Source organism: Lithobates pipiens, unplaced genomic scaffold (assembly GCF_037356315.1).
Source record: "Lithobates pipiens isolate NorthernLeopardFrog02 unplaced genomic scaffold, aLitPip1_a1.2 Scaffold_22, whole genome shotgun sequence".
NCBI lineage: Eukaryota > Metazoa > Chordata > Amphibia > Anura > Ranidae > Lithobates > Lithobates pipiens.
Genome location: NW_027507784.1, coordinates 43,159,297 through 43,180,876, shown reverse-complemented (window position 1 = coordinate 43,180,876; position 21,580 = coordinate 43,159,297). Strand labels below are relative to the sequence as shown.

Genomic DNA, 21,580 nt, shown 5'->3' with positions numbered 1-21,580 from the left:
CCCCCGTCATTTTCTGGGACACACACAGATCCCAGAAGGCAGTGGGGGGGGAGGGGCAAAGCCAGAAGAGGAAATGATGTATCTCGCCGCGGTGATGGAAGTTCACCTGTCTACTACTAAGGTAAGAAAAAAAAAATAATGTATATCCAAAAACAAGCGGTTGGCTTTCATTTAAGAGAAGGTAGTAAAGTTGGGTGGAACTCCACTTTAATGTTACGTTTCCACTATTGCGATCCCCCAAAGTCGCATTATTTGAGTGCAGCTTTGCACCAACTGTACACTCTCAGGATCAAAGTCGCATCAAAGTAGCGCAGGCACCTTTTTCAAAGTCGCTGATTTTCAGAGTCGCATAGATTGAAACAGGTGCCATTGAAATCAATGGGCTGTGACTTGTCATGTGACTTTGTGTCCAAAAAGTCACATGACAAGTCTCACTAGTGAAAACGTAGCCTTAACAAAGACAATGAGGAGGCAACATAACACCTCCTCACCACCTGTCAGATCCCCTCTGAAGAGTGATCCACATATGAACAAGTCCTAAGAGAGGAGAATTGGGGGGAGATGATTTATGCTGAAAGGGCGATGGGGGGGGGTTTATGTTAAGATGAGGGATTTGGAGGGGAAACGATTTGTTATGGAGAGGGTGAATTTGGTGGGGAGAGAATCAGCGCTGGTGGGGGGGGGTGAAAGGATTTGTGTCGGGGGGGTTTATGCTGGGGTAGGGGCAGAAGAATTAGTGCTAGAAGCTGGATTGGGGGGGCGGGGCGGTTGTGCTGGGAGGTGGAATTTGGGCTTAGAGGAAGGACTGGATGGAGAGGATTTGCGCCGTGCAGGTGGGATTTGTGGGGGAGGGGCTTGTGCTAGGAGGAGATATTTTGGAGGGGAGGGGATTTGTCCTAGGAGGTGGATTTTGGGGGCGCAGATAGTATTTGTGCCAGGAGGGGGAATTGGGGGGGGTTCATTTTGCTGATTTTCAGCTTCCAGCGCTGTCACCTTGAATGACAATTGTGCGGTCATGCAACACTGTACCCAAACTAAATCATGATAATTTTTTTTTGGGGATGGAGCTTTTCTATTGGTGGTATTCAATCACCAATGGGTTTTTTGTTATTTGCTAAACAAGCGAAAAAAAAGACACAAAAATTGTGAAAAAAAAAAAAAATTTCTGCTAAAACATGCCAAAGTCATTTTTCTTCTTCACTGCTTGGCACTGATGGGGCTGCACTGACGAGGACGCATTTATTAGGCTGCACTAATGGACACTGATAGGCACTGATGAGGCTGCAATGATGGGCTGCACTGACGACGTATGGATGAGGCTGCACTGATAGGCACTGATGGGGCTGCAATGATGGGCTGCACTGACGAGGACACATTGATGAGACTGCATTAATGGACACTGATGGGACTGCACTAATGGACACTGATTGGCACTGATAGGGCTGCAATGATGGGCGGCAATGACAATGTATGGATGAGGCTGCACTGATAGGCACTAATGAGGCTGCAATGATGGGCTGCACTAATGGACACTGATTGGCACTGATGGGCCTGCACTGACGAGGACGCATTGATGAGGCTGCACTGATGGGCACTGATAGGCTGCGCTAATGGACACTGATTGGCAGTGATGGGGCTGCAATGATGGGCGGCACTGATGACCCATGGATGAGGCTGCAATGATGGGCTGCACTGATGAAGCTGCACTAATGGACACTGATGGGGCTGCAATGATCAGGACGCATTGATAAAACTACACTAATGGACACTGATTGGCACTGATGGGGATGCAATGATGGGCAGCACTGATGACGCATGGATGAGGCTGCACTGATAGGCACTGATGAGGCTGCAATGATGGGTTGCACTGATGACATACCTCTCAACTTTTTGAGATGGGAATGAGGGACACCTATCAGCAAATGTATGCAGGCATAGGACTCACCCCTTGCCACGCCCCCTTAAAAGGAGAATTGTACAAAAAATCAAGATTGGTTAAACTCACAAGTGCTTTTTTACCACTACTATTCCTTTATATTGGCTTTTGAAATGTACAAATTCAGGAATTTATAAATCAGATGAAAGGTTTGGCTCTGGAAAACACTTTATGAAAGATAAAAAGTAAATTTTATATACATCTACATAGATCAGACCAAAATGCGGGACACGTGGAGGAATGAGGGACAGAGGGACATTGCTCTAAATCAGGGACAGTTGGGAGCTATGTGACAAGGCTGCACTAATGGACATTGATTGGCACTGATGGGCCTGCACTGAGGAGGACTCATTGATGAGGCTGCAGTGATGGGCACTTGTAGGCTGCACTAATGGACACTGATTGGCACTGATGGGGCTGCAATGATGGGTGGCACTGATGACGCATGGATGAAGCTGCAATGATGGGCTGCACTGACGATGCATGGATGAGGCTGCAATGATGGGCTGCACTGATGAGGCTGCAATGATGGGCGGCACTGACAATGCATGGATGAAGCTGCAATTATGGGCTGCACTGATGAGGCTGCACTAATGGACACTGATGGGGCTGCAATGATGGGCTGCACTGATGAGGACACATTGATGAGACTACACTAATGGGCACTGATTGGCACTGATGGGGCTGCAATAATGAGCGGCACTGACGATGCATGGATGAGGCTACACTGATGGTGCTGCAATGATGGGCTGCACTGACGATGCATGGATGAGGCTGCAATGATGGGCAGCACTGACGATGCATGGATGAGGCTGCAATGATGGGCAGCACTGACAATGCATGGATGAGGCTGCAATGATGGGCTGCAATGACGATGCACTGATGAGGCTGCAATAATGGGCTGCACTGATGAGGCTGCACCAATGGACACTGATGGGGCTGCAATCATGGGCTGCACTGATGAGGACGCATTAATAAGACTGCACTAATGGGCACTGATGGGCTGCACTAATGGACACTGATTTGCACTGATGGGGCTGCAATGATGGGTGACAGAGACGAGGATGCATGTTGGGCACTGATAAGCTGCACTGATGGGGCGGAACTGATTATCAGTGTAAGTGTGTGCTGTCACAGGATAGCCGGTTCTCAGCTTTCCTGTCCTCACACAGTGACAGCGCTGAGGAAAGGAAATGGCGATAACCAGCATTTGTTTACATGGGATCAGCTGTGATTGGCCCTTTACCCCAAAGAAATTTTAGATATTTTTGTTTTTCATTTTGTTTGTACATTTTTATAGCTATATCTTTATAGAAAGTAAAAAATATTGTTGTTTTTTTTTTCTTCCAAATGTATTTTTTATTTTTTTGTTTATTGCAAAAAAAATTAAAATAAAGCTGAAATATAGAGAGAGCTCCATTTGTGTGAAAATAGTGCAGTGCTGAATAGCAAAAAATGGCCTGCTCATGAAGGGTTTTAACTCTTTCAGCGTTTTGACAATAAGGAAAATGAAAGAATTCTTATCGGACTTCAGCCTTCTAGTTGCAAACAAAGTCTAGGAATCTGACGTGACAACATTTCTCACATTCTCAACAGAGACACCGAGGGGGTCAGCACTTTACCTAAACGAGAAGCAAACCTCACGATGAATGGAAGAACACTTTGGCTTTTCCTTCTCCTGTCCTCCACAGGTCAGTTACAATTAATGTTTTCACAGTATTTGTGCAGCAAACGCATATTTTCATGAAAAAAAAACTTACTAAAAAGAGGGTTACGCCCCCTTTCACACGGGCTGTCCGATCAGATCCGACTGTCAGTTTTTCAGGCAGATCTAATCGGACCCTCCATTCACTCCTATGGAGCGACGGATGTCAGCGGTGACATGTCATCATGTGACATCCGCCGCGGTTCCGGTCCACAAAATCCAGGCGGATGGTGACCCTATTTTTCCATCAGTCGATCAGATGAAAACGGACAGGCAGTCTGTTGTCACCCGATTTGCCCATAGAGGGACTGGGTCCACCTGTACAGTGAGCGGAGACGGACCTGTCATCCGCCTGCTCAGCCGGGCTCAGCAGAGCGATTTCCCCTCCCCCCGACAGTGAGCAAGCGAAGTCCGTCTAACGGAGACGCCCCGTGTGAAAGGGGTCTTTGTGTAAACACAATATAATACCCGTTACACCTGTTTTGGGTAAAATAGAAAAGACGAGGTCGTCTCAAATAAATGGATACATATCAAGCCTTAAAATTGCACGCAATAAAATGGCAAAAAACGACAGCACCCAAAAAAATGTCCATAGGGGGTACTTTAACCAGCCCCGGGAGGATTTACCCCCTTCCTGACCAGAGCACTTTTTGCAATACGGCACTGCGTCGCTTTAACTGACAATTGCGCGGTCGTGCCACGTTCCGCCCAAAAACAAAATTGACGTCCTTTATTTCCCACACAAATAGAGCTTTCTTTTGGTGGTATTTGATCACCTCTGCGGTTTTTATTTTTTGCGCTATAAACAAAAATAGAGCCTTTTGAAAAAAAAAAAAGCTGTATTTTTTTTTTTTTTTTTTTTTTACTTTTTGCTATAATATATATAATTACATATATATATAATATCCCCAAAAAATATATAAAAACATATTTTTCCTCCGTTTAGGCCGATACGTATTCTTCTACATATTTTTGGTAAAAAAAAAATCGCAATAAGCGTATATTGATTGGTTTGCGCAAAAGTTATAGCGTCTACAAAATAGGGGATAGTTTTATGGCATTTTTATGAATAATTTGTTATTTCTTTTTACTAGTAATGCCGGTGATCAGCGATTTTTTTTTTTTTTTAATCGTGACTGCGACATTATGGCGGACACATCAGACACTTTTGGCGCTATTTTGGGACCATTCACATTTATACAGCAATCAGCGCGGTTAAAAATGCGCTGATTGCTGTGTAAATGTGACTGGCAGTGAAGGGGCTTACCACTAGCTGGCTAGGAAGGGGTTAAGTGTTTCCTAGGGAGTGATTTTAACTGTGGGGGGGGATTGGCTAGCAGTGACACATCACTGATCTCTGCTCCTGATAACAGGGAGCAGAGATCAGTGACACCGTCATTAGGAAGAATGGGGAGCTTGTTTACATTAGCGGTCGGACTCGCGGTGGGCACGCGCACCTGCTATGCAAGCCTCGCGAGATCAGGTAATATACCGTGATTTTGCGCAGCGGAGCCAACCTGCCGCAGTAAGACTGCGGCGGCTGGTCCGCAAGCGGATAATGATTACGTGCACGCCCTATACATGCTTTTGCATTTGGATTTCTACAGGGATGATTTAACTTTTTTTTTTTTTTTTGTGAATTTTTTTTTATTTTATTTACTTTTATACATGTAACTTTATTAATGATGAGCCCCCCTACATGATAATATTGGGCAGATGAGATATCCTCCCCTATGGAGACATCAAGGGGATAATTTACTAAAACTGGAGAGTGCAGAATCTGGTGCCGCTGTGCGTAGGAACCAATCAGCTTCTAACTTCAGCTTGTTCAATTAAGACCCCTTTCATACTGCAAGCGTTTTTCAGACACTTTAGCGCTAAAAATAGCGCCTGAAAAAAAGCCTCAGCTGCCATCGCAGTGTGAAAGCCAGAGTGCTCTCACACTGGGGCGCTGCACTGGCGGGGCATCAAAAAAGTTCTGCAAGCAGCTTCTTTGCAGCGCTTTAGGAGTGGTGTATACATTGAAATCAATGGGCAGCACCGCCAGCAGAGCGCCACTGCAGCAGCGATTTTCAGGCGGTTTTAACTGCCCCGCTAGCGGCCAAAAAGCGACCGCAAAAACTACGGTAAATCGCTGCTTTACCGCAGACGCAGGCAATGTGAAAGCTGCGTAATGGGGCCTTGAAAACCACCGCCTTCAGGATTTCTAAAGGCGTAAAATCGTGATTCAATTTTTTTTTTTACACAACATTATCACTAAATGATATATTGTTCAAACATGGCATTTGGGGGGGTTTTGTGCTATTTTGGCATTTTATGGTCTTCGAAACTGTGATAGGTAGTGAGGAGGGAAATCAAAAATTTACGCCCTTAGAAATCCTGAAGGCAGTGATTGGTTTTCGGGGTCCCGTACGCGGCTAGGCTCCCAAAAAGTCCCACATATGTGGTATCCCCGTACTCAGGAGAAGCAGCAAAATGTAATTCCACATATGCCCACGGCATGTTTGAACAATATATCATTTAGCGACAACTTTGTGCAACAAAAAAAAAAATGTTTTCATTTTCCTGCAACTTGTGGAAAAATATAAAATATTTCATGGACTCAACATGCCTATCAGTAAAAGGCTTGGCGTGTCTACTTTCCAAAATGGGGTGATTTGGGGGGGGGGGGGGGGGGGGGGTTGTGCTATCTTGGCATTTTATGGCCTTCAAAACTGTGATAGGCAGTGAGGAGTGAAATCAAAAATTACACCCTTATGCCGCGTACACACGATCGGAATTTCGGCCAGAAAAAGACAGATGAGAGCTTTTCATTGGAAAATGCGACCGTGTGTATGCTCCATCGGAATTTAGCTGTCCGAATTCCCGCCAGCCAAAAATTGATAGCATGTTCTCAATATTCCCAACGGAAAAACTTTCTATCGGAAATTCCGATCGTGTGTATGCAATTCTGACACGGCAAAAATCACGCATGCTCAGATTCAACTGCGAGACGGAAGCTATTGGCTACTGGCTATTGATCTTCCTTTTTCTAGTGCCATTGTACGTGTTGTACGTCACCGCGTTATAAACGAACAGAATTTGGTGTGACCGTATGTAGGCAAGACGGCTTGAGCCGAATTCCGTCGGAATTCCATCGGGAAAACCATCAGAGCTTTTTCCGATCGTGTGTATGCGGCACTAGAAATCCTGAAGGCGGTGGTTGGTTTTTGGGGCCCCCATACGCAGCTAAGCTCCCAATAAGTCCCACACATGTGGTATCCCCGTACTCAGGAGAGGCAGCAGAATGCATTTAGGGGTGTAATTCCACATATAACCATGGCATGTGTGAGAAATATATCATTTAGCGACAACTTTGTCATTTTTATTTTATTTTTATTTTTGTAATTTTTCAATCACCTGTGACAAAAAAAAAAGCAAAAATTTCAATGGGCTCAACATGCCTCTTAGCAATTTCCTTGGGGTGTCTACTTTCCAAAATGGGTCATGGGGGGGGGGGGGGTGTTTTGTACTGCCCTGCCATTTTAGCACCTCAAGAAATGAGATGGGTAGTCATAAACTAAAGGCTGTGTAAATTCCAGAAAATGTACTCTAGTTTGTAGACGCTATTACTTTTGCGCAAACCAATAAATTACGCTTATTGACCTTCTTCTTCTTTTTTTTTTTTTTTTTTTTTTTTACCAAAGATATGTGGCTGAATACATTTTGGCCTAAATGTATGACTAAAATTGAGTTTATAGGTATATAAAAGAAAACCGAGAAGAAGGAGCTTCTAAGTGCAGTAGTAAAACACTTTACTGACAAGGAAGGGCTAAAACTACTTACAAGATGAAAGTGAAAAACAGCCATGTCAAGGATGCAATGGATGCATTGATATGCCTGTTTTTCACTTTCATCTTGTAAGTAGTTTTAGCCCTTCCTTGTCATTAACCACTTCTGCCCCGGACTATTTGGCTGCCAAATGACCAGACCACTTTTTGCGATTCGGCACTGCGTCACTTTAACTGACAATTGCGCGGTCATGCGGTGTGGCTCCCAAACAAAATTGACGTCCTTTCCCCCCCCACAAATAGAGCTTTCTTTTGGTGGTATTTGATCACCTCTGCGTTTTTTTTTTTTTTTGCACTGTAAACAAAAATAGAGTGACAAGTTTGAAAAAAAGCTATATTTTTTACTTTTTGCTATAATAAATATCCCCAAAAAATATGTAAAACATTTTTTTTTTCCTCAGTTTAGGCTGATATGTATTCTTCTACATATTTTTTGTTTAAAAAGCGTTTATTGATTGGTTTGCACTAAAGTTATAGCGTCTAAAAAAATGGGATAGCCTTATGGCATTTTTTTTTTTTACTAGTAATGGCGGCTATCAGCGATTTTTTTTATGCTGACTGACACATTATGGCAGACACATCAGACACTTTTGGCGCTATTTTGGGACTACTCACAATTAAAAATGCATTGATTACTGTGTAAATGTGACTTTCAGTGAAGGGGTTAACACTAGGTGGCAGCGTAGGCGTTAAGTATGTCCTGGGGAGTGATTCTAACTGTGGGGGGGAGGGGCTGTGTGTGACACATCACCGCTCCTGATCACAGGGAGCGGTGATCAGTGACACTGTCACTAGGCAGAATGGGGAGATTATTATTTTTATTATTATTGTTATAATACAGGATTTATATAGCGCCGACAGTTTACGCAGAGCTTTACAACATTAGGGTAGACATTACAATACAATACAATACAATACAATTCAAGACGGGGGAATCGGAGGGCCCTGCTCGTTAGAGCTTACAATCTAGGGAGATGGTTGTTTTACATTAGCATCTCCCCGTTCTTCCTCTCCGTGAGACGATGGCGGTTATCCCCGCGGGGTGACACGGCGGCAGATTTAAAGGGATGTACCTGTATGCCCATTTGCCTGTCCGTGCCATTGTGTCGACGTAAATGTTTGTGCGGCGGTCGGCAAGCGGTTAATGACCAGGCCATTTTTTTTTGCGGTATGGCACTGCGTTGTTTAACTGACAATTACGTAGTTGTGCCTCACTGTACCCAAATAAAATTGATGTCCCTTTTTTCCCCACAAATAGAGCTTTCTTTTGGTGGTATTTGATCACCTCTGTGGTGTATTTATTTATTTATTTTTTTAAACAAAAAAAGATCAAGTTTGAAAAAAAAAAAACAATATTTTTTTACTTTCTGCTATAAAACACACCAAGTAAAAATCTAATGCAAATAATCGAATTTATTTAACAATTTAAGGCAAAATGTAGTATACTACATATTTTTGGTTAAAAAAAAAATCCCAATAAGCGTATGTTGATTGATTGGTTTGTGCAAAAGTTAGAACATCTATAAACTATGGGATCGATTTATGGACTTTTAAAAAATGTTTTTTATTGTTTTTACTAGTATTGGCGGCGATCAGCGATTTTTTTTATTTATTTTTATTTTTTTAAATGACACTGGCAGGGAAAGGGTTAACACCGGTGGCGATCAAAGGGTTAAGTGTGTCTGCAGGGGGTGCTTGCTAACTGTTCAGGGGATGGTCTGACTGGGGGAAACGCAGAGAAAGCAGGAACACAAGATCTCCATGTTCTCCCCTGACAGAACGCCGATCTGCCTTGTTTCTGCTTCTCTGGGGAAGGACCGCTGATTGGCTCCGCCTCTGTCCAATCAGCATGCGCGTGAGCCACCCATAGGGGCTCCTGCACAGAGCGGCGTACAAGTACGTTGATTCGCACAGCCGGGCCGCCTTGTCACAGTAAATGTGCGTAAGGTGGTCTGGAAGAGGTTAATCACATTTTAAGAGCCAGTTAAGTACTGTTTGGTAAAGTCTCCTTGTAATCCAGAGCACCTTATTCTCCACACTCCATATAAAGAAACAGGAATTCAAAGTACCAGCTGGACAAGGAGATATATAGAGTGTGTGTATGTATATTATATATATATATATATATATATATATATATATATATACATACACACAGTATCTTGCAAAAGTGCGTACACCCCTCACATTTTTGTAAATATTTTATTATATCTTTTCATGTGACAACACTGAAGAAATGACACTTTGGTACAATGTAAAGGAGTGTACAGGTTGTATCAAAGTGTAAATTTCCTGTCCCATTAAAATAACTCAACACACAGCCATTAATGTCTAAACCGCTGGCAACAAAAGTGAGCACACCCCTAAGTGAAAATGTCCAAATTGAGCCCAATTAGCCATTTTCCCTCCCTGGAGTCATGTAACTCGTTAGTGTTACAATTCTCAGGTGTGAATGGGGAGCAGGTGTGTTAAATTTGGTGTTATCGCTCTCACTCTCGCATACTGGTCACTGGAAGTTCAACATGGCACCTCCTGGCAAAGAACTCTCTGAGGATCTGAAAAAAATAATTGTTGCTCTACATAAAGATGGCCTAGGCTATAAGAAGATTGCCAAGACCCTGAAACTCAGCTGCAGCATGGTGGCCAAGACCATACAGCGGTTTAACAGCACAGGTTCTACTCAGAACAGGCCTCGCCATGGTCGACCAAAGAGGTTGAGGTCACGTGCTCAGCGTCATATCCAGAGGTTGTCTTTGGGGAATAGACGTATGACTGCTGCCAGCATTGCTGCAGAGGTTGAAGGGGTGCGGGGGTCAGTCTGTCAGTGCTCAGACCATACGCCACACACTGCATCAAATTGGTCTGCATGGCTGTCGTACTAGAAGGAAGCCTCTTCTAAAGATGATGCACAAGAAAGCCCAGAAACAGTTTGCTGAAGACAAGCAGACTAAGGACATGGATTACTGGAACCATGTCCTGTGGTCTGATGAGACCAAGATAAACTTATTTGGTTCAGATGGTGTCAAGCGTGTGTGGGGGCAACCAGGTGAGGAGAACAAAGACAAGTGTGTCTTACCTACAGTCAAGCATGGTGGTGGAAGTGTCCTGGTCTGGGGCTGCTTGAGTGCTGCCGTCACTGGGGAGCTACAGATCATTGATGGAACCATGAATGCCAACATGTACTGTGACATACTGAAGCAGAGCATGATCCCCTCCCTTCAGAGACTGGGCTGCAGGGCAGTATTCCAACATGATAACGACCCCAAACACACCTCCAAGAGGACAACTGCCTTGCTTAAGAAGCTGAGGATAAAGGTGATGGACTGACCAAGCATGTCTCCAGATCTAAACCCTATTGAGCATCTGTGGAACATCCTCAAACGGAAGGTGGAGGAGCGCAAGGTCTCCAACATCCACCAGCTCTGTGATGTCATCATGGAGGAGGGGAAGAGGACTCCAGTGGTGACCTGTGAAGCTCTGGTAGCCCATTCCCAAGAGGGTTAAGGCAGCGTTGGAAAATTATGGTGGCCACACAAAATATTGACACTTTGGGCCCAATTTGGAAATTTTCACTTAGGGGTGTACTCACTGTTGTTGCCAGCGGTTTAGACATTAATGGCTGTGTGTTGAGTTATTTTGAGGGGACAGCAAATTTACACTGTTATACAAGCTGTACACTCACTACTTTACATTGTACAAAGAAATTTCTTCAGTGTCATTTCTTCAGTGTTGTCACATGAAAAGATAGAATAAAATATTTACAGAAATGTGAGGGGTGTACTCACTTTTGTGAGATACTGCGTGCGTGCGTGTGTGTGTGTGTGTGTGTGTGTATGTATATATAATATATATATATACACCTCCTGAAGAAGAGTTTTTCCCAAGAAATATTTATATAGTATGTATGTGTGTGTGTGTATGTATATATATATATGTATGTGTGTGTATGTGTATATATATATATATATATATATATATATATATAATCTATATCTCACACACACACACACACACACACACACACACACACACACACACACACACACAGTTTCAGAGGTTTTTCTAGCCAAGGGACATTGCCCAACATGCTGCTTCTAAAATCAGAGATGATTACTGGTTCCGCCTCCATATATAGGCCTATTACCAGGAAGGAGCCGATGGCACAAAGGCTCATCTCCTCAGATCTGACATGAAGGTCAAAAATCCAAATCTTCAATTGGTTATCAATATACTAGGAAGAGTTTGAGGGATGTTAGTAAGGATCTAGGAGTTACCAGCTTGTCAAAACACCAACTCAGGCAGTGAAAAAACGGGGGTTGAGAGTAGAAGTCCAAACCTTCTCAACAATGAGGTCTACAGGCTTGTACATAGTCATATAGTTCATAATAAACATTCATAATCATTCATAATCAATCATGACATCTTCACCACAAAAGAGGGGCCTCAGAGAACCTCACAAGTCTCTTTAGCACACATCCATTGTGATTTTTTTTTTTTTTTTTTTTTTTTTTTTTACATAGTTGCAGACAATAGTAGGTGAGGTTGACTGAAAAAACCAGTCCATCCACTTCAACCTGTGTGTATGTGTATGTTAGTGTTAAAATAGTAAAGGTCTTGCGAGCTACAAAAACAAAGTTCCCCTATCTTCAAATATCATGATGACGGACGGGGGAAAAAATTGATTTAAATCTTGAATCGAGTTGTTGAGAGGTCAAATCGTGTTTTTTTTTTTTTTTTTTGTCGATTTTTTTTTTCTCACCACCGCCATGGTCCTGAGGTGCTAGTGGCAGGAGTTTTTAGGCGAGGCCACGGCTTCGGCCAAGTCTGCGAGGCCGGACGAAACTGCGACCTCGCCTAAAAACTCCTGCCAGCAGCTTTTTTTTTTTTTTTAGAAAATCACCCAGCTCTATGATGACAGCTGCTAGCACTAATCACGTCCCATACTAAGGTGTGAGGTACAAAGAGATAGAAAAATCATGTGCTGCACTGTTCCCTTAAAGGGATTGTAAACATGTTATACTTCCACTGTGCAGCTCGTTTTGCACAGAGTGGCCCCGAACCTGCTCTTCTGGGGTCCCTCGGCGGCTGTCTCTGCTTCCTCCCACAGGTACTTCTCACGTTCATGCGAGCTCCCTCACATGATGAGAAGCACCTGCGGGCGCGCTCCCGTGATACAGCCACCGGCTATAGCTGCTCGCTATATCACACGGGCCCGGCACTCCGCTTCAGTGTATGTGATTGACAGCAGCATTAAGGTGAAAAAACATTTACCTTTACAACCCTTTAACCACTTAAGCCCCAGACCAATTTGCAGCCAAAGGACCAGGCCCCTTTTTGCGATTCAGCACTGCGTCGCTTTAACTGACAATTGCGCGGTTGTGCGACGTGTCTCCTAACCAAAATTGGTGTCCTTTTTTTCCCCACAAATAGAGCTTTCTTTTGGTGGTATTTGATCATCTCTACGGTTTTTATTTTTTGCGCTATAAACAAAAATAAAGCGACAGTTTTGAAAAAAACTGCATTATTTTTTACTTTTTGCTATAATAAATATCCCCAAAAAAATATATAAAAAAACTTTTTTTTTCCTCAGTTTAGGCCGATACGTATTCTTCTACATATTTTTGGTAAAAAAAATCACAATTAGCGATCATTGATTGGTTTGCGCAAAAGTTATAGCATTTACAAAATAGGGGATAGTTTTATAGCATTTTTATAAAAAAATTTTTTTTTACTAGTAATGGCGGCGATCAGCGATTTTTTTATTATGACTGCGACATTATGGCGGACACATCCGACATTTTTGACACATTTTTGGGACCATTGTCATTTATACAGCAATCGGTGCTATTTAAATGCACTGATTCCTGTGTAAATGACACTGGCAGTGAAGGGGTTAACCACTAGGGGGCAGTGTAGGGGATTTGTGATGTTTTTTTTTTTTTTTGTAGGGGGCGTGGCTTGGCATGTGACGTCATATAAAAGGGAACAGACGATCGGTGACAGCCACACTAGGAATCACGGGGAGAGGTTTGTTTACACAGACCTCTCCTCGTTCTTCAGCTCTGTGACCCAATCGCAGGACACCAGCAGCGATCGGTCCGCTGGTCCCGTGGCCAGGGTCACGGAGCTCAGGACCGGGTCGGGAGCGTGCCATTCTGCCGACTTATATCGGCGTGAGGCGGTCCTTAAATGGTTAATGAGCTGCTGAACCTGCAGCAAAAACCTAAAAAACGAAGTTGATGTGCCTATAAAATCAAATCTGAGAATGAAATAATAAAATATAAGCTACTAATGTCGTCATACAGCTTATAACATCATACAGCATGAATGTACACACATTTCATATAACATTAGCTACATCGCTAAAAATATCGCCTGGAAAGCGCCCTGAAACAGCCGCTGCTGTCTCTCCAGTGTGAAAGCCCTGAGGGCTTTTAAAACTGCCCCGCTAGCGGCTGCATAGCGCCGCTAAATATAGCGCCGCTTTACCGCCAGCTCCCGCGGCACCCCAGTGTCAAAGTAGCCTAATACAGAGCTAAAAAACATGACTTGATAGGTGACTGAATATAGCGATCTGCAGCAGTGATTACACTCAGGTGCTCCTCACTCCAATGGCCCCCAATGGCCGCTCCCCTCAGAGCGTGTGACCTCACAATTAAATTTGGTCAATACGCTCTTTTGAATCATCAAATCGGATTCCAGGTCAGGCTGCACGGTCCATAGACTGCTCAAAGATGTGCCATCCTCATATATAAATATCAACAAGAGACTTCCATAGTGTGATACCGTTTTAAAAGCTTTTATTTGCTGAAAGCAAAGCCCTATCATAGGGAACTCACCTGGGTCTGGTGCGTTCGTGCACCGCTCTATAGCATGCCTTAAATCGCACCAAGCCACAGATGAGATCGTGTGCCCCTACTCCATAAGACAGACCAGCTGCCTCCTGCGCCATCCAGTCACCTCCCCTATGTATGTGTATGCTAGTGTTGCCAACCTACCAGATTGAAGTGTACTGACATGACAGCCAAGTTTTTACTGACATTTCCAAAAGTTACAAAATTACATTTTTAACCACTTGTTGACCGGGCCATAGCCGAAAGATGGCTACAGCGCGGTCGTGTTTTTCTGGGTAGATGTCCATGGACGTCCTCCCAGAATCTAGCTCTTGCGCGGCCCCTGGGACGCGCTCCCGCCGGGTCCATCAGCCATTTACCACGCGATCACTCCATCAAATGACGGATCGATCACTTGTAAACAAACCGGCGTCATGTCATGACGCCGGTCCCTCCCTCCCCTGTCTGTACCGATCAGTACAGTGAGAGGGGTGAGGGGGAGAGATGGCAGCAGAACTGTGGGCTGGATGTGTAGTGCCCACAGCGCTGCTCTGTGACAGTACTCTGCCCATACTGTGCAATACTCTGCAACACTGCAATAATCTGCCAATGCTCGCCAATACTCTACAATAAATTTTAACAGGAAGAAAGAATATTTTTTTTTTTTACCAAATTTTCAGTCTTTTTTGATTTATAGCGCAAAAAAGAAAAAATCTAGAGGTAAATAAATACCACCAAAAGAAAGCTCTGTTTGTGTGAAAAAAGGACAAACATTTCATATAGGTACAGTGTTGTATGACTGAGTAATTGCCATTGAAAATGTGAGAGCACCGAAAGCTGAAAATTGGTCTGGTTAGGAAGGGGGTTTAAGCACCCAGTGATCAAGCAGTTAAAGTGGCTGTAAACCCACAAAAAAAAACCTGCTAGACAAATATATAATGAGCTAGTATACATAGAAAACTAGCTGATTATGAAATACTCACGTTAGATCGAAGCCCCTGCAACGGTCCCAGTACACCGATTCAGCCAGGAACACCGATCCCAGAGTTAATTCCGGGTATTGGGGGCTCTGGCGCTGTGTTTGGCCGGAGCCGCTATGGCGCCACCGTAATGGCACACTAGCTGAAGCAACGGCACGAACGAGCCATTGCTTCAGTGTGCATGTGCCGATGACGTCGGCACATGCTGATATAGGAGGATATGAATAGGGGGATACAGGGGATATCTCCTAAACCATGCAGGTTTAGGAAATATATTATTATAGGCTTACCTGTAGTAAAAAGTGGATTGTAAGTAGGGATGCACCGAATTTAAATCTCCTGGAACACCTGTTGCGTGTCCCAGGATATCGCGTAGAGGGAGGGGCCGCCCAATGCGAAAGGAGGAGTTGCCTTGGTGGTCCCTGTGCGGAAGGAGGAAGTGGGACAGGAAGTCCTCCTAATGAAGCCCCCCCCCCCCAAAAAATGACATGCCAAATGTGACATGTAAAGGGGCGAGGAGTGCGGAAGTTTCAGTTCCATTTTTGCGTGTAACTCCGCTTTAAGGTGAAAAACCATGTGGGATTAGAACCCCTTAAGCCCAGGTTCACACTTGTGCGAACACAGACATCGTATGTGATTCGCACCCGCACTGCGGTGCCAATCGCATTCAATGTCTGTGCAATGCGAGTTCAGCCATACATTTGTATGACTGAACTTACATTGGATTCGCAGGAAAATAGTGCAGAGACTTTTTTTTTTTTCACCGCACTAGAACCAGATCGCATGGGTGTTCTCACCCAATGTGATCCGATTCCTGTACGAGTTCACACTGTGATCTGTGAGCCAATCTGGGGGTGTCATTGGCATTGTAATGGCAGCAGAGGGCAGTGTGAGATGCCTGTGGGAGAGGAGCGGTGTGGGAACCCGGCGTTGCTTCCCGCATCGCATATATGTGAATCTAGGCTTAAAGTAAGTTGAAGAAGACCTGTGTTTATGCCAAATATCTAATCATGCAAGGAAATAGTTCTATTTCTCTTGGATGTGATTTGAAGTTCTATGTGAACACGGGATCGCTTGGCCCCATCTTACTGGAAGTATAAATTTGATTTCTATCTCATGCAGGTGCTGCTCTACAGATGACGGGACCTTCTACATATGAAGCCAGAGTTGGATCCAATGCCCACATTCCCTGCACCTTCACCGCAGATACACTTCCTGTAGATCCCAAAAATTTTATAGTTTTTTGGTATTTAGAAAAAAACCTCATCCTACAATATGATAAGATCGTGACATCTGATCCCAGATATTCATTGGATGAAGCTCAAGCATTGAATGGAATCGCTGATCTGACCATCTCTAATACATTTCTATCAGATGGTGGAACCTACACATGTTCAGTGACCAAAGAACCTTCACGAAAAGTGAAAGAGATCAAAGTAGAAATTTCAGGTAAAGAAATTCAAATTTTGTTTTTTTTGTTACAGGAATATTTATTTTCTTGCCTAATGAACCATTATCAGTTCCCTCCACTACCACCAGTTAGCTATATCTTAAGCCAAACTTTTTTTATTTTAGCAAGACTATGGAATGGTTAGCCCCCTTCGGGTCCCCCCCAATCAGCCATATTATTATGACTATGGACAGGTAACGTGAAGAACAAGGATTATCTTGGCATCTGAAAGTGGGTGGGGATATATTAGGCAGCAAGTGAACATGTTGTCGCAAATTGGTGTGTTGACACAGCAGAAAAATTGTCAAGTGTAAGGATTTAAGTGACTTTGGCAAGGACTAATGCTGTGTACACACAATCGCAAATTCCGCCAGCAAAAGACCGCTGAGAGCTTTTGGTCGGAAAATGCAACCGTGTGTATGCTCCATCAGACTTTTGCTGGTGTTCTCAATTTTTCCAACGGAAAAAGTTTCTATCGGAAATTCCGATCGTCTGTGACAATTCCGACGTGCAAAGATTCCGACGCATGCTCGGAAATAATTTGACGCATACTCGGAAGCATTGAACTTCATTTTCACGGCTCGTCGCAGTGTTGCACGTCACCGCGTTCTTGGCAGTCGCAATTTGGTGCGACCGTGTGTAGGCGGCACAAGCTTGAGTGGAATTCCGTCGGAAAAACCATCCAAGGCTTTTCTGTTGAGAATTCCACTCATGTGTATAAATTGTAATGGCTAGACAACTGGGTCAGAGCAACTCCGAAACTTCAGCTCTTGTGAGATGTTCCTGGTCTGCAGTGGTCAGGAGCGACCAAAAGTGGTCCAAGGAAGCAGAACCAGCAACGGGTTCATGGGCAGACAAGGCTCATTTATGCAAATAGGGATCGCAGGCTGGCCTGTGTAGTCCGATACAATAGAAGAAAGAGCTACTGGAGCTCATATTGCTAAAAAAGGTAAAGCGGAGAACCACCCAACAGGGGAAGCTCTGCTTGTTCACACACACACTCTAAACCCCCCCCCCCCCCCCCCTTAACCACATTTTGGCACCTGTTAAAACAAGCTACCTGCTCCCACTTCCTGGTAAGATTGCCACACCGCAATCTACGACATGTCCGGCCCCTCCTCCTTCCCACCGCTGCCTTCTGGGACCAATCAGTAAGCGCAGCGTGACTCTCGCATGCACAGTAGGAAACCGGCTGTGAAGCCTGAAGGCTTCACTGCTGGTTTCCCTTACTTGCAATGCCGGTGGCTGCACCCGAAGCTGATGGCCGAAACAACTTGGGGTGCCAACATCGCAGGGATCACTGGACAGGTAAGTGTCCTTATATTAAAAGTTAGCAGCTACAGTATTTGTAGCTGCTGACTTTTTACATTTTTTTTTTTTCACAGACTGGAACTCTTTAATGATTGTTCTGATAGAAAGGTGTCGGAAAACACAGAGCATTGCAGTTTGTTTTGTAGCTGCAGACCAGTCAGGGTGCCCCCATGCTGACCCGTGTCCACAGCCAAAAGTACCTACAATGGGCACATGAGCATCAGAAGTGGACCACAGAGGAAGAAGGTGGCCTGGTCTGATGAATCACATTTTCTTTTACATCATGTGGATGTCCGGGTGGGTGTGCGTCACTTACCTGGGGAAGAGATGGCACTAGGATGAGGTATGGGAAGAAGGCAAGCCGGCAGAGGCTGTGTGATGCTAGTGGAGTCCACACCTCAATGGGTCAAGGCTGTTTTGGAGGCAAAAGGTAACCTACTCAATATTAGGTGGGTAGTCATAAAAATAAAAATGTTACAATGGGTGGTCATAATGTTATGACTGATCACTTTTATTTCCTCTCCAGTAGACAGGAAGTGAGAGGAAATCACTTCAAAGTGAGGGAGATCCTCCTCCTTGTACAGTTGGCATGAAAACATAAGAACATTTCTCCTTAGTTCCTGTTCTAGTTGCAACTCAAAATGTTTGATTCCCTTAATTTTAATCTGATGACAATGATCACCAACAGCAAATAAAACCTGAGATGGGGTCTGACGCCTGCCTTTACACGCACATGAACTTAATGGCCTCCCAGTCTTAGTCCGTAGGGTTCAACATTGAGTTGGCCCACCCTTTGCAGCTATAACAGCTTCAGTTCTTCTGGGAAGGCCGTCCACAAGGTTTAGGAGTGTGTCTATGGGAATGTTTGATCATTGTTCCAGAAGAGCATTTGTGAGGTCAGGTACTGTTGTTGGCAGGGCCAGATTAAGAGCATCATGTCCTTGGTGCTGAGGATTTTGGTAGGCCTTTTACTGGGCACCCTTCTGCTTTCCAAGAGCCTGTGCTGGCATGCGCCCAAACTCAAAAGTGTGCAGCTGCACAGGCGTAACACTAGGGAAGCCTGACATTTGATTTGCCAAGTTTCTGTAAGGGCCGTGCATTGGCGTGCACTCTGAGCTGAAAGAGTGCAGCTGCGCAGGCCTAACACTATGGAAGCCCCAGACTTCTGTAAGAGCCCTGCATTGGCGTGCCCCACCACCCTGCCAAGGCGGTGCATGTGGAATGCAGGGTCCATCAGGTGAGTTCTCTTCCCGTTGGCCCATTGCTTTCCATGTCCTTTTTGGGTGGCTGGGCCTATATTAAGGTAGGGGCCTGGAGCTGCAGCTCCAATAGCCCCTACGTTAATCCAGCCTTGGTTGTTGGACGAGAAGGCCTGGCTCGCAGTCTCCGCTCTAATTCATCCCAAAGGTGTTCTATCGGGTTGATGTCAGGGCTCTGTGCAGGCCAGTCAAGTTTCTCCACCCCAAACTCGCTCATCCATGTCTTTATGGACCTTGCTTTGTGCCCTGATGCACAGTCATGTTGGAACAGGAAGGGGTCATCTCCAAACTGTTCCCACAAAGTTGGGAGCATGAAATTGTACAAAATGTCTTGGTATACTGACGCCTTAAGAGTTCCCTTCACTGGAACTAAAGGGCCAAGCCCAACCCCTGAAAAACAACCCCCCCCCCCCCACCATAATCCCTCCTCTACCAAATGATATATATATATATATATATATATATATATATATATATATATATATACTTGCACTTGTCGAACAAGTATTATGATATAACAACTTAAAGAGGGATTCCGCCCAAAAAAAAATTATTAAAAGCCAGCAGCTATAAATACTACAGCTGCTGACTTTTAATAAATGGACACTCACCTGTCCCGGGTTCCAGCGATGCCGAGGCCGATCGACCGCTCGGGCCTCGGCGGCTGCCGCCGCCATTCAAGGTGAGGGAATCAGGAAGTAAAGCGAATCGGCTTCACTTCCCGGTTCCCTACTGCGCATGCGCGAGCTGCGCTGCGCAATAGGAAATCTCCGCGCTGTCACTGGGACCCGTGTGTGTCCCAGCAGACAGCGCGGCAGGGCAGGAAATGGCGTAGACTCTATGGCGTAGAGTCTATGCCCGGAAGTGGGTGAAAATACCTGTCTTAGACAGGTATCTCCACCCCCCTCCCCCCTGAAAGGTGTCAATTGTGACACCGGAGGGGGGGGGGGGGTTCCGATCAGCGGAGGTTCCACTTTAGGGTGGAATCCCGCTTTAATGTTAAAATAAAGCGCAAGAACAGCTGTGCAGCATGTGGGAATAAGGGGCAAGAAACTAGATTTCTGCACAATGGGGGTTCTGCTTTCACTTGACTTAAGTTAAAGCTGAACTCCAAGCAAATATTTTCTTAACACATTTGTAATGTGTATTTTTTTTATTTTAATCTCGGTGAGCTTTGTGTATTTCTTTCCAGATCTGTGCAGTAATTCAGTGTGAGACTTCCTGTAATAAAGACCGCTCACTGCTGACCTCTCTCCTTGTGCAGGGGGACTGGTCTTGTCTCCGCCCCCCTCCTGTAGTGTTCTGCAGTAGGTGGGGCCTGTTGGGTCCATCCCACAGCTCTGCTCTCAGCACTGGCTGTGTACAGCACAGTTATGATGTCACCGCCACTTTTGCAAGATACAATATCTGGGTTTACAAATGCATTTATGGCACATGAAGTGCATTTATAGCCATTGTTGCTTTCGAAGAATATTTTTAAGTGAAATGTTTGTGCCTTTAACCCTTTTAACGTTCTGCTCCACCGTTTGGTAGCACACATTTTGAGTCACCATAGCAAGTGAGGAATTTAAAGGGTTAAAGTAGATTGCCCGGTTCACCTTACTATAAGTATAAAGATTATTTATTATCATTTCATGCAGGTGGTGCTCTACAGATGACAGGACCTTCTAACTATGAAGTCAGAGTTGGATCCATTGCCCACATTCCCTGCACCTTCACCGCAGATACACTTCCTGCAGATCCCAGATATTTCGCAGTTGTTTGGCATTTCGAAGGAAAACTTATCCTAAGCTACAATAACACTGTGATACCAACTGATCCCAGATATTCATTGGATAAAGATCGAGCATTGAATGGAAATGCAGGTCTGACCGTCTCTAATCTATCTCTATCAGACGGTGGAGTCTACACGTGTTCTGTCAACTACAGTTCTTTCCCAATGGAGAGAGAGATCCGCATGAATGTTTCAGGTACAGAAATTCAGATTACGTTTTTTTTAAATGAGGGGAAATGTTATACCCCGCTTCTTCTTAAAGAACTGTCATTTCCATCAGTATGATGTCCTCTACCCGATCAGCAAGATAAAATGATTTTAAAATTATATTTAACCTCCATTGAGCACTACCCCCAAAGGAGCCGCTGGTTAAGACGGGTCCTCTGTTTCTGGCCTCAAGCTTCTCAAAGACCTTGGCTCCTCTGACGTGCCAGGCTGGGTACATAAACACACAACGGGCTCCATTCACAGAATCGGATCGCATGCGGTATTTAGGCGTTTT

General features: G+C 44.5%; 1 protein-coding gene across 1 annotated transcript in view; it reads left to right on the top strand.

Moving 5' to 3' along the window:
* Positions 1-3,470: 3,470 nt before the first annotated feature.
* The window catches only part of LOC143923699 (natural cytotoxicity triggering receptor 3 ligand 1-like), a 35,462-nt gene continuing 17,352 nt past the window's right edge, over positions 3,471-21,580 (top strand). Inside the window, exons 1-3 of the mRNA XM_077447503.1 lie at positions 3,471-3,627; positions 16,407-16,733; positions 20,945-21,274. Of these exons, the coding sequence (XP_077303629.1) occupies positions 3,582-3,627; positions 16,407-16,733; positions 20,945-21,274 (703 nt within the window). The 5' untranslated portion in view covers positions 3,471-3,581. The remainder of the gene's footprint in view (positions 3,628-16,406; positions 16,734-20,944; positions 21,275-21,580) is intronic.